General features: G+C 47.1%; 2 protein-coding genes across 8 annotated transcripts in view; both read left to right on the top strand.

The window, feature by feature from the left end:
• Positions 1-5,247, top strand: part of SLC35E2B (solute carrier family 35 member E2B) — a 28,839-nt gene extending 23,592 nt beyond the window's left edge. For all 3 annotated transcript variants that reach the window (XM_081201614.1, XM_081201613.1, XM_081201615.1), the window contains exon 9: positions 919-5,247. In XM_081201614.1, the coding sequence (XP_081057740.1) occupies positions 919-1,168 (250 nt within the window). In that variant the 3' untranslated portion in view covers positions 1,169-5,247. The remainder of the gene's footprint in view (positions 1-918) is intronic.
• Positions 5,248-7,295: 2,048 nt separating this feature from the next.
• CDK11B (cyclin dependent kinase 11B) overlaps positions 7,296-12,784 on the top strand; it is a 30,897-nt gene continuing 25,408 nt past the window's right edge. For 3 of the 5 annotated variants that reach the window (XM_081201495.1, XM_081201496.1, XM_081201497.1), the window contains exons 1-4: positions 7,296-7,422; positions 9,335-9,462; positions 11,420-11,535; positions 12,452-12,576. In XM_081201495.1, coding sequence (XP_081057621.1) covers positions 9,352-9,462; positions 11,420-11,535; positions 12,452-12,576 — 352 coding nt within the window. In that variant the 5' untranslated portion in view covers positions 7,296-7,422; positions 9,335-9,351. Of the gene's footprint in view, positions 7,423-9,334; positions 9,463-11,419; positions 11,536-12,451; positions 12,577-12,784 lie in introns of those variants that run through there. The other 2 variants (XM_081201498.1, XM_081201499.1) reach the window with 2 other exon arrangements.

Here is a 12,784-nt window from a genome sequence, read left to right on the forward strand (position 1 = left end):
TCAAGCTGATTGGTCCTTCCCTATATTGGAAGCTGAAGCTTAACAATGGTCATGGAGCAGAAGAGCCAGAGCTAAAACTCCTGAATGCAAACATTTAATTTGGCCCTTGTGGGGGACAGGGGGGAGGCATAGCTCAGTGGTAGAGCATCTGCTTTGGAAGCAGAAGGTCTCCAGTTCAATTCCCCATCACATCTTTAGGTAGGTCTAGCATTGCATACAACCCCATGAGTCTCCCCGGAGCATAATGTAGGCCCCATATGTTTCAAGCACCACTATACCACTTTAAATGGTCATGGCTTCCCCCAAAGGATCCTGGTAGCTGTAGTTTGCAAAGGGTGCTGCAAGTTGTTGGGAGAGCTACACTTCACAGAGTATCCTGGGAAGGAGGGTTGATTGATAAACCACTTTGGGTCGTGCACCTTTGTGAGGGCCAAGAAAGCCATAAATGGCTGTAAACTGCTGGGTCTGGCCGATAAAACTCAGGAGCCAGGAGGAGATAAGAGTCCCAGATTTATTACTTTACAAGCAATAGGTTCAGCAGGTAATCCACAGAAATCTGAACGCTGTCCTGGGGGGCCATTTATAAGTTTCTTACACAAAGAATTCCAATTTCTTCCAATCATATGCATAGAAACATTTACCATTACATCATCATTTTCTTCAAGCGATAGGCTATCAATTTTGGGGGGCCCTGGGGTCTCCCCTCAAGGGGAAGGAGGGATCTATTAACAGCTCTTGGCACCCTTAACAAGCTACATCTTCCGGGATTATTTGGTGGCGAAAGGCCTGACTGTTGAAAGCAATGTGATGGATGCAGCCCTACAGTTCTCTGTCTCACCCAGTCCGCTGACGTGCTCTGGGAGCCTAGCTCTGTTTTTCTGACCTTGTTTCTCACTCCATCTTCCTCTCCGTTTCCAGCGTTGCCAGCACGGTGAAGCACGCCCTGTCCATCTGGCTAAGCATCATCGTGTTTGGCAACAAGATCACCAGCCTCTCGGCCATCGGGACTGTCCTGGTGACGATTGGGGTTCTGCTCTATAACAAGGCCAAGCAGCACCAGCAAGAGACCATTCAGAGCCTGGCAGCAGCCTCTCCTCCCCAAGCGTCCCAGAGCTTGAACGAAGACACCGAACCACTGATTCCCAAGGACTTGAAACCCTACGAATGAGGCCACCCTCTGTCCCTCTGCCACAACTTTGCTGCAGAGAAGCATGGGGTGTTTTTATTGGGGGTGGGGTGTCACGTATACAATCCCAGCGATTAACGGGGCTGTGGGCACTTGCTGGGGGCAAGGCCTTTTTTCTGCGGTTGAGAAAAATGAGTTGCACGTCAACATACACACACAGAGAGAGAGAGCTCTTTGAGAAGCGGATGTATAGAATGGAAACGTATGGACTTTTGACTCTGTCTAAAGAGCTTGCAAAATGTCAGGCGGTTGCTCAGGGCCCAGCCTCCACCAAAGCAATGTGAAATACAGCAAGTTTCCCCATCGGCGGCACAAAGCCGCCGACCCATCTCATCCGTTGCAGGGACTTGAGCTGAAACGTCTGCGTTTCGAAAAGACTATGAAGCAACGGTCAGTTGGGATAGGGGAAGGCCAGCCACCACTTCAGCCCAAAAGCCCAAGTCGGTCAAGAGCGTTGTTTTCTGGAGATTCAAAACCAGCAAAAGGTGGACCGGTTTGGGGCTGCGGGGATTCTTAACCACTAGCATGTTGTGTGACGGATGTGCACCCCATCATCCCCGAGCCCCAAACACACAATGGACTGAAGAGGGGGGATACCACTGTCTCTCACTTTCTCTTATTGGCAAAACCCTCCAGAGACCTTTCAGCCATCAAAGAGATGATATCATCAGTTCTGATAGCAATCCTCCACACACGCACAGTTTTGGTAGCCATCTTCTTTTACACACACACACACACACCAAGTTTAATTTCTAGGTGCCTTCTGAAATGTACATTATTAAAAGCATGGCTGGGAAATACTTTGCACTTGAGGTCAGGTAGGTGGGCAGCTTTGAACGTCTTATCTCACCCCACCTTCAGTTTTGAGACTGTGTAGGTAGGCAATAAATAATGGACTCTTGGGAAATGTGGGGGTACCAGCTTGATACACATAGCAAAGCTTGCTTCTGAGAATTATGAATTGGGAACCAAAGGAGGGAGAAGCAGGGTCCCTTTTGTTTTAAATGGAAGAAAGAAAAATAAGGGGAAAATGGCAGAGGTGTTCCTACCTTCTCATGAGGTTTCAGGTTAGTTCACAAGGTTGTAACAGCGGGGGGGGGGGGGACACTGGGGTTTTCCAGTTCTGTTCTGGGTCAATGGCTGTAGTCAGCAACTAGCACGGCCAAAAGTTTGCATTGAGAAGGAAGCAGAGGCTGGTGGGTTGTAGCACCTGCTCGCCCTATTTAGAGGAGACCCACCGAAGTTAATAAGCAGGACTCGCTTATTTTACTGGGTCTTCTCTGAGTAGAGCTAAAGTTGGATGCAGCCCATAGGGGCAAAGGAAGCTGATTCATACTGTGTCAGCTCAGTGTTGTCTGCACTGGCCGGCAGCAACTCCAGTGTTTCAGACAGGACTGTTCCCAGCCTTACCTGGAGATTCCGGGGTTGAACCTTAGGCATGCAAAGCAGATGCTGTAACACCTGAGCTGCATCCTTCCAGGTAGAAGGTGACAGGACAAACTCTCTGCCTGCGAACTCACAAGTAGACAGCAGCATGCCAGCATAGACCAGTGGTCTAAGACTTGGCATCATTTTGAGTAGGTTTGCATGAAATTTTGTACACTGCCTTGCAAGGACAATTGCACCCTAAAAGGCATTTTAGAAGTTATATACAGTGCCGTCCTAATGATGTCTACTCAGAAGTAAGTCTTCCTTAATTCAGTGGGGCTTCTTCCCAGGTAGGCACGGTATAGGATTGCAGCCTGTAGAATGAATTAAAACAGGTCTTTGCGATCCATGTTTTGTGCTGGATAGAACGGGAAAGAGCGAGAGAGCCCATAAGCTAGGACCTCCCTGGCCCACAGAGATGTGGTTGCAAATGACAGAGTAAACAGGCTTAACTTTAGGGTTGCGCTCCCCAATACTGTTTAGTATTGTGCTACATTTCAGCAGGGACACCTGCCCTTTTGCAAAAAAAAGCAAAAAAGAAAGAAAGCTGTGTGTCATGAGCCACAAGAACACCAGCCACATTACTACAGCTCAACAGAGGCTGGTCCATCTGGGCGTATTGCCCCACCAACCTCAGCCGGCCCCCACCTGCCTGCGTTCTTACTTGCAGCAAGACCAGGAGGTGGCATTGGTTGTCATTCCCAGTGTTTCCTCTGGAGACAAAATTAGAATTGGCTGGCTCTGGCTGCCATTGGCTCTGGCGCCACCTACTGTTGGCCTCCCTGCTTTCTGCCCTACCAGACACTACTGGTAAAATTTTACCCAAGTCTGCCAATCACCAGCTAGTTTAACATCGCCATCCTATGCACGCCTAAGAAATAAGCCTCGCTGAGTTATTCAGGGCTTACTCCCAGGTATGTGTATATAGGATTGCTGCCAAAGTGAAACGCAACCATAGCCATGAAGATAAGCATTTTGTCCATTACAGATGTTAGACCTGCGTATCACATTAGGTGCCACTTTAGGGGGTGTTCACTCCCATGTGTAAGAGAAATAGGAGTACCTCTTTCAAGCTGACATATTTTTGTGTGTTATCAGTATTTCATGCTGTAGTTGTATGTGTTTTTAATTAGCCACGCGATGAACGGGGGAACTTTTTTTAAAAAAAACTTATTAGAAAGCTTTTTGTTGGGTAAGCAAATCAATTAACTGATACTAAACATTTAACAACTGAATGTTTGGCTGAGGAGTTGCCAACTTTTTCAGGCCTGTCTGCTCCACTGCCTCCAGTCACCTTTTCCCCAGTTCAGCCCTGCCCTCAAGGGCCAGAAAAAGAGAACGTGTGTATTTGCATACTTTGTTTTTTTCCGAGGGTTCTGTGTAAAAGTCAGATCCGGTAGTAGAGCCTTGAAAAGAGTTGAAAGAGGAAGTGGGAAAGAGCGCCTCTCTATCAGCATCCTCCTTCAGCTCTATGTATCTTTCAAAGTGGGGGTAGGGAGGGAAGGTCACCACCCTCACCAGCTTGTGACAAGAGGAGACAGTGAGTGGATAGGGCAAGGGGCTCAGGGGCTTTTTGGGCGCCAGAAGACCTCAAGAGCCCTATGATGCCTGCGGGTGGTTTAATCACTAAGCATTCCAGCACGAATCCTTATAAACAGCATGTCTGTGTTTCAGCATTGCATGGGCTTTGCAATAAGAACGGCCTCAAATGGTCAGGTTCAGGATGGTTGTACTAATCTATAAGATACCTCATCCCACGAGCCCTGCCTCAGCCTCTGGGCTGCCCAGAAAGAGGCATAGCCTAGCTACACACAAAACTGGTTTAGCCACAGATTCCTCCTCTAGCAATCGTGGGAAAGGTAGTTCCAAGAAACAAATTACTAAGAGAATCAACATAATTCTCGGCCCTCTTGTCAAGCTACAATTTCCAAGTCTGCCAGGGAAACAGTAACAGTTAAGCTCCTCATGGACATCAAACCAATTTACGTCTGTGGTGTGGAACAGTGCTTTTCCACAAAGTTCCTAGTTGTTGGTGGACTGCAACTCCCACTGTCCCTGACTGCTGCCACAGTTGGCCAGGAATGATGGGAATTGTAGTCCAGCAGCATCTGGGGACCTAATGTAGTCAGTGTTTGACGGTGTTTTAATCAAAGATGATGTTTCTGAAAAATGACTGCAATTTAGATAAATAGTTCACATTTGTTATCCAGAAAATGACAAGATGTTTTTTTCCTGCGGAAACTTGAACACACAATCTTTCATGGGTGCTTTTCTTCTTTTTTTTTTGCGACGGGGCCAAACTTTAAGTATATTGGGATACCAATATGAAAATAAAAGTATGCAATACATAATTGAGTATGTTCACTCTTCCAGTATTGACTTAATGTGGAACATCCACCCGCTTTATAAACCTGCTTTCAAGCACAACCAATTTAATGTAACTGTGACATTTGCTTAAAGTCTCCAAATGGACCGATCCTGTGGATGAGCTTTTGCTACCTGCGTAAGAGGCAAAAATACAAGCTGCAATGTTGTTGTTTTTAAAGGAAAGAAACCTGTAACTGTACATAATCCTGTTTTGGTTCACTGTATCTTCTAAGAATTCTCCTTTGCTAAATAAAAACAAAACCATGTTTTGCTCTCTGTTTAATTATCCTGTCTACGTGAGTTGAGGGAAAGAGCAGGGCTGGGGTGGTGAGGGTGGCGGGAGGCCAAATGTGGGGAACCCTCCCTCTACAAAGGGGGTGGGAGGATTTGGTGGGTGCCCCTCAATCCTCACCCCCCTGATATGTCTCAATTTTGCCCAAACCAAAGGTGTCAACATTAGCCCAGGTTCAGTTCCCCCAACATCTCCAGATAGGGCTTGGAGAGAGACAGGTCTGAAATCCTGGAGAGCTGCAGCCTGTCAGTGTAAGACAATGCTGAGCTATATTCTCTGGGAGAATTGAACGAGAGAGCAAAACAAACGGCTGAGCTGCCAATAAGCATAGGATGGCATCCAACTTAAAAATGGGAACAAGCCACATGTACACACAGAGAGAACCTGAATTTGAAATACCTGCAGGCCTTTTTTCTTCCCAGCCATAATTAAATGCAAATAAAAGGGGAAGAAATGGAGGCAGTGAGAGATTTTACTTTCTTGGGCTCCATGATCACTGCAGATGGTGACAGCAGTCACGAAATTAAAAGACGCCTGCTCCTTGGGAGAAAGGCAATGGCAAACCTAGACAGCATCTTAAAAAGCAGAGAAATCACCTTGCTGACAAAGGTCCGTATAGTTAAAGCTATGGTTTTCCATGTGGAAACCATATTTCCGTATTTCCATACTTCCGTATGGAAGTGAGAGCTGGACCATAAAGAAGGTTGATCGCCGAAGAACTGATGCTTTTGAATTATGGTGCTGGAGGAGACTCTTGAGAATCCCACGGACTGCAAGAAGATCAAACCTATCCATTCTGAAGGAAATCAGCCCTGAGTGCTCACTGGAAGGACAGATCCTGAAGCTGAGACTCCACTACTTTGGCCACCTCATGAGAAGGCTCCCTGGAAAAGACTGATGTTGGTGTAGCCTTATGAGGCTTTGCTCTCGGGTGGGAAAAATATTGCGCCCGGGAAAGGGAGATGGGAGTCAACAGACACTCAAGGAATAGTCGGAGAAAAGGCTTTTATTTCTACCATCCATGAACTGGTAGAAGGAGCAAGTGTGATAACTCACAAAAAGCATTCACGAGTTCACAATCATGTGCACAGAGTTTATATACCCATTACAGTTCCCTCCCCTTTTCTCCTCCTTCTTCCAGAGTCCTGCCCCATGATGTGTTCCTGAGCATGTACAGAAAGCTGTCTTGGGACTATTGTGGACTCTTGGCACCCTTCCCAGGAAAGGGGGAATGAGAGTAGTTCAGCATGTCCAAAGATGTTGCAACTAGAATGAGATAAGATTCAGCCCTCAGGCCTGCTTTGAACAGAGCCTATTCATTATCCTTTAAAAGTAACATTTTGCCTACGCACAGCATCTTGTGAGAATAAGCAGAGAACAGCCAGACAAAAGCTGTTTTGGATTTTTAGAAGACAAAAGGAATTTTGGACAGTTTTGAGGCCTGGTTGGGGGGGGGGACTTCGGGCCTAGGTGGGGTCACCTGTCCTCACCTCCTATATTGGGAAAGATGGAGGGCACAAGGAGAAGGGGACGACAGAGGACGAGATGGTTGGACAGTGTTGTCGAAGCTACCAGCATGAGTTTGACCAAACTGCGAGAGGCAGTGGAAGACAGAAGTGCCTGGCATGCTCTGGTCCATGGGGTCACGAAGAGTCGGACACGACTCAACGACTAAACAACAACAATACTATTTTATCCATTGATTTTCGTGGGCACTTCTCCCTTAATTCCACAGCTGGGGTGGGGTTTTTTTTGGGGGGGGGAGTGGGGAGCCATAAAAAAACAACACCCTGGAAGTTAGGGAGCCTTTCTATGTCCACACTTTATGCATGTCTATATGTATTAATGTCCACAAGAAAGCGCTTGATTTCCGTCTTGGAGCTGGGAGGCTTAGTGGACCCAAAAGTACGTTAACCCCTCATAGGTCTATTCGAAAGTCTATGGGCTTCCGGCTGACGTTCTGCGAACGTCCACAAGCGGATGGGCCTCTCTCTTTAACTGTCCCCGGGCCGAGACGGAAACGTCTCCCTTTCCGGTGACGTAACGGACCCGCGCCGGAAGAAATGCGTGCGCCACGCGTCGCGCTTCCGGGCACAGCTTCCCCGGCAAGTGGGTCGTGGAGGCGGTGGCGGTAGGGGCGACAGGGAAGGTAAGGGAGGGTGGAAGGCGGGGAGGCTGCGGCTGCGGTAGGCCGCCTTCCCTTCCCCGCTGCCCGGGGCCGGAGGCCGGGTTTCAGAGGGGAGGGAAGCGGGGTTTCCTGTGGCGGGAAGGTGGGCCGTGGTAGGGCGGCCTGCCTTGCCGGGGTGGCGTGTGGTGGGACTAGGCCTCCCTTGCAGCGGGTGGTGGTGAGGCGCCCTCTCGAGCTCTCCTTATTTTACTAGGATTTTGAGATTTTCTTCTTGGCTTCCCCCCAAGACGCTCGGAACATCCTTTTCTGTCCAACCCCGTCCCACTTCATTCAAGTTCTGTTCACTTCATTCAAGTCCGGAGCCCGCGTTAGGGCTCTTGGCTGAGCGGGTGTTTTATTTATCTACCGTTATTTATTTATTAATTAAATTTATGTACCGCCCCTTCGCCAAGGGTCAAATTGCGGTTTACAATGTAAAAATGCGAAAGGGCATAGCCACAATGACAAAACCAAACAATAACATCCACCCCAATTCGAGCTTTTGGTCTTCCTGGTCCTGCCCTGTGCCATCATTACAAACACGATGCTGTATGGGGGTTTTTTTTGGGGGGGGGGGGTCGTGTGTAAGGCTGCAAAATTCAAAAGCTAGCTTGTGGACTGTGAGCTTTTTCTTTTAAGGAACTTTTGATGGTGTGGTTTGTTCATGGTCACTACACCTGCTGAAATTCCTAGCTCTAATACAGCTGAGCAGGGGCCATGCCTTCTGAATACCTTTAGCAATGGTGCATTTATGGCAAACTGCTTGTGGAGGATGTTGCCCACCAGTCGATGATATATGGGGAGGAAACAGCTTGAAGGAGTGGGGGCTGCGTGCATCACGTTCCAAAAGCCCCAGGTTTAAACCTTTGTCCTTCCTATTATAACATGTGTTGGGATCCTTTGGTCCTACAGATGTTCTTGAACTACAAAACCCATCTTCTCTGGCCATTGGCTGTGTTTTCTAGGGCTGATGTGAGATGTAGTTTAGCAATGCCTGCAGGGCCAAAAGTTCCCAGTGTCTTGAGTTTAAATAATTAGGTAGCAGGTGATGGGAGAAACTCTCTTCCTGAGAGGCTAGAGAGCTGTTCAAAGGAGACAATAGCTGAGATAGGAGAATCAGGTGACTGATGTGCTCCAAGGCAGCTTTCAATGAACCTATTAATAAATGAATGCTGTAGTTACATTATACTAGCAGCATCGTACTCAGCGTTGCTTGGAAATTGTATACAGTCATACCTCGGGTTAAATATGCTTTGAGTTGAGCGAGTTCGAGTTGCGCTCCTCGGCAACCCGGAAGTAACGGAGCGCGTTACTTCCGGGTTTCGCCGCTTGCACATGTGCGGATGCTCAAAATGACATCATGCGCAGAAGTGGCGAAAAGCGACACGTGTGTGCGCAGGTGCGCCATTGCTAATTACATTTACCTCTAGATGTGAACGGGGTTTCGGAACGGATCCCGTTCGTATCTAGAGGTACCACTGTATAAACAACCCAAAACCAGTACATTGTTGAAACCAGTCATTAAAATCAGTGCAGTTTTGAATGGTTCAGTCCACCATTTCAGTTCAAATGGCCTTGTATCCAAACATAGACAAAAACTTGCTCTTTGAGCTCATTCAGAAGTTTTGTTGCAATATCTTAGGAAGTATCCAAATGCATAGGCAGCAGACGAGCAACTTTCTGAAATATATAGTAGATGTTTTTCATGATGCCAACCCAGCTAGCAAACTGGCCTGTTTGTTATGGGCTAATTATAGTTTCCAAGTGCTTATCTGAGGTGGCTGAAGGCAGAGTACCTTAACGGTAGTTTTAATCTCAGCGTTATTAAAATGTGGACAGCCAGGTACATGATAGGGTAGCAGCAGCCTCAATTGATGGTTGTCTTTTCTTTTAGTGCCTTTTTAAACACAAATGGGTGATGAAAAGGAATCTTGGAAAGTGAAAACGTTAGATGAAATTCTTCAGGAGAAGAAACGTCGCAAAGAGCAAGAGGAGAAAGCAGACATAAAGCGCCTCAAAAATGTAAGCTGCCCTTCTAGAGCCAGTGCCTATAAGGGACATGAGTATGTCTTCTTTTCCCTCATTTTCTTCCTCCCTCTCTCTAATTAGAACAAAGCTTCTTCTGGTGTTCTCAGGCTGCAGTCCTGTGCACACCTGCTTGAAGTAACTGAGACTTGCTTCCAAGTTCACACACATAGGATTGCATGTCTGGTGAAAGTCCTTTGTGCTAGTTGAGTGCCACTCTCATGCTGACATTGTGCAGTTTAGAAAACTACCCAAACTTTGCTCCCCCACCTCTAATTAAAGAGAAAGTGTTCTATAGCTTGTTATAACCTACTCTGGGACAGGCTGGTGAAGGGCAGGTAATAACCGTAATCTCCTGGGGGGGGGTTCCTCCTAAATATTCTTTTGATTATTTTTATGTTATTTAATTTCTATAGTGCCTAATAAATTAAAAAGATCTCTAAGCGGGGTACAGAAAACAGGCAACAACAGGCAGCTTAAACTATTACAAAAATACACAGTTGCATATAAAAATGTTACATTGATATAAAATTACTAATGTATCTATACCTATACATCCGTTCAATTTCCTCCTGCCACACCCTCCGGGTTCTCACCCAGGGTCCAAACAAACACTCAGCTCAACCACAAAAGTATCATAACAAGAAGAGTTCCTGCAAACAGAAGACATCGCCCTAGTCTCTTACTCTAGACTTGCTTTTTATGGGCAGGCCCAAGGGGGTTGATACTTCCTCAGGCTGCCCACAGCTGTGTCTCATTTAGCTGCACTCTCCACACCCAGTTCCAGGTACAGCAGGATTGTACTTTTGCAAACCTCAGTGGTGGTGGTGTTGTTTATTACATTTATATACCGCCCTTCATCACAAGATATTAGGGCGGTTCACAGAACCAAACTGTCTTGCCAAAGGCAAGGTGGTTCTTTCAATATGAGATTCAGAAGCAATACAAAATACACAAGTGAGTAGGAAGCCCTCAAGAAGCAGCAATGCGAGTCCCCCAGGTAGCCTCTGTTTGCATGGCCCTGCAGCCGATGAGTTCATGCATGAGCTTCAAAGAAACTCTGCCCAAACCATCCAATTTAATAGATAGCCTGTGTGGCTTCCAAGACTGAATATGTGCAGATCATCCATTAGCCACCCTCTCCCAATGCCTTACTTTCTCAAAACAATGTCCAACATCGAAGAAGGTACTCAGCACTATCCTCCACAGCTGATTAAGGCAGCTGGGGGGGGATCTTCACCTCTTCCCAACGTTCTCAGGGTTCTCGCACCATCGAAAAACTTAACAAGAGTGAGGGAGGGGGAAGGAACAGGGGCCGGGAGGGTAACCATGTGAAATCACTAACTCCTTGATACATTTTTGTCTTCTGGATGCATTTCCCATATACAAACACAAGATAAAAACACAGAACTTCCACATTCACTTACCACCCCCCACATCATATTCATTAGCTTGTTCACAAATGTGCACATGCAGCAGCCAATTAACTCTTGCTTCCAGAAAGAAAGTGAATTGGATTGGAGGGTTCAAAATAATTGTCCACAGCAGCAGCATGACACTACCCAGGTTGTAAATAAAAACCTGTTGGATTATGGTGGCATCCTACTTATGTGCACTGGTCCCCAGAGGTGAAAGTGCCTGCATGTTCTTCTTTCCCCACTATACTTTGGTTCTACCCATTTGTCCAAAGTTCCCTGGAATATTTGTATGAAACATTCCGTCAAGACACGTCAAGTAGCATCCTGGGATCCCCCCCCCCCGCCGCCTTTGAAGTGAATGTAGCACACAAATAGGTTTCCCCTGTTTAAATGTCTGTGTTCTTTCTAATAGTACAACAAGCTCTCTGCCTCTGCTATGATTGGGTAACAAAATTTCGGGGGGTAAAACTACGAATAATCTTTCACTGTGCACAATTTCTGAAAGCCAAAATGTGTGTTTCCCCCTATTGTCGTAGTCTGATGATCGGGACTCGAAGCGCGATTCCCTTGAAGAGGGAGAGCTGAGAGATCACCGCATGGAGATAACTATCCGGAATTCACCTTACAGGAGGGAAGACTCTATGGAAGACCGGTAGGAAAGCCGCTAGCAGAGGGAGGGTTATACTCTCTCTCTCTCTCTCACACACACACGGTTTAATTACAATTACTCACACTTGCCATATGATAGGAATGTGTATGGGGGTCCAGATATTCTTGGACTTCAACCCCTATCATCTTTGAACACTAGGCCTGATGGAGGTTGGAGGCTAGCAATATCTAGAGGGCCACAGATTCCTTTCTCCTGCATTGAAAGAAGGTAGATTTGTGATGGTGGTAGCTAGGAGCAATAAAGGCAAGTGATGGTCTACCTTAGGGATGGGGAGCATGTGACCCTTCCAGATGTTGGGCTGCAACTCTCACCATCCCTGACCATTGGCCATTCTGGCTGGGACTGATGGGAGTTCAGCAACATCTGGAGACTTCTGGTCTACAGAGATGTGGCCGTTACGATGGGCTGCACCTGAATTAGTAGGCTGGCAGGTTCTAGTTCCAGCTTCCCTTCGCAGCTGGCTTTGCTTCATTGGCAGTCTTCCCTGTCATCGTCTTTGGGACCATCACCTCTGCCTTCCACGATTGCGATACTGTTGCAGTGTGGTATACTTCATTTCTCATTTTTAAACAGCTGTGTTTTACTAAGCACTGTGCACAGATTAAAAGTCTTTGCTCTGCAGCTTGCATGGTGAAAACAAGGTGGGGAGGGTTAAAATAAGCAACCCTGAGCATGTACTTTTAAAGTGACATAGTGATGACCAGCTTGAATAGAAGCGATTCAGGGGAGGGAAGAAGCCAATGAGCAGCTGGTTTCAGTTGCCACTGTCCCATCTCTCAGGCTGCTGTTGCCAGGCGCAGTGACTCCTGATAGACGACAGTAAATGAACGAACTCTTCTTCTGCATACACACGATCCTTTTCCCATTCTCTCCCCCCCCCCATTGTTGTGGACTTCAGGGGAGAAGAGGACGACTCCCTGGCAATCAAACCCCCCCAGCAAATGTCACGGAAGGAGAGGGCACACCACAGAAAAGACGAGAAGAGGAAAGAGAAGCGGCGTCATCGCAGTCATTCGGCAGAAGGTACTCAGGTCGCTTCTTAGCATTTCCTCCTCAGTGTCTCCTAACCTCTGGTGTCCTTGGAAGAGGGTTGGTCTCTGGAACCCATCACATGATGAGTTCAGTTAAGGCAGCCTTATATATACACCCACAAAGTTTAGTAGCCAGCAGGCTTCCCACCTCGCCCCAGCCCACTTAGAGCGCAGCTAGCTAACTTACAGTTCGAGATTCT

This window comes from Podarcis bocagei (assembly GCF_964188305.1).
Source record: "Podarcis bocagei genome assembly, chromosome: 7".
Taxonomy (NCBI): domain Eukaryota; kingdom Metazoa; phylum Chordata; class Lepidosauria; order Squamata; family Lacertidae; genus Podarcis; species Podarcis bocagei.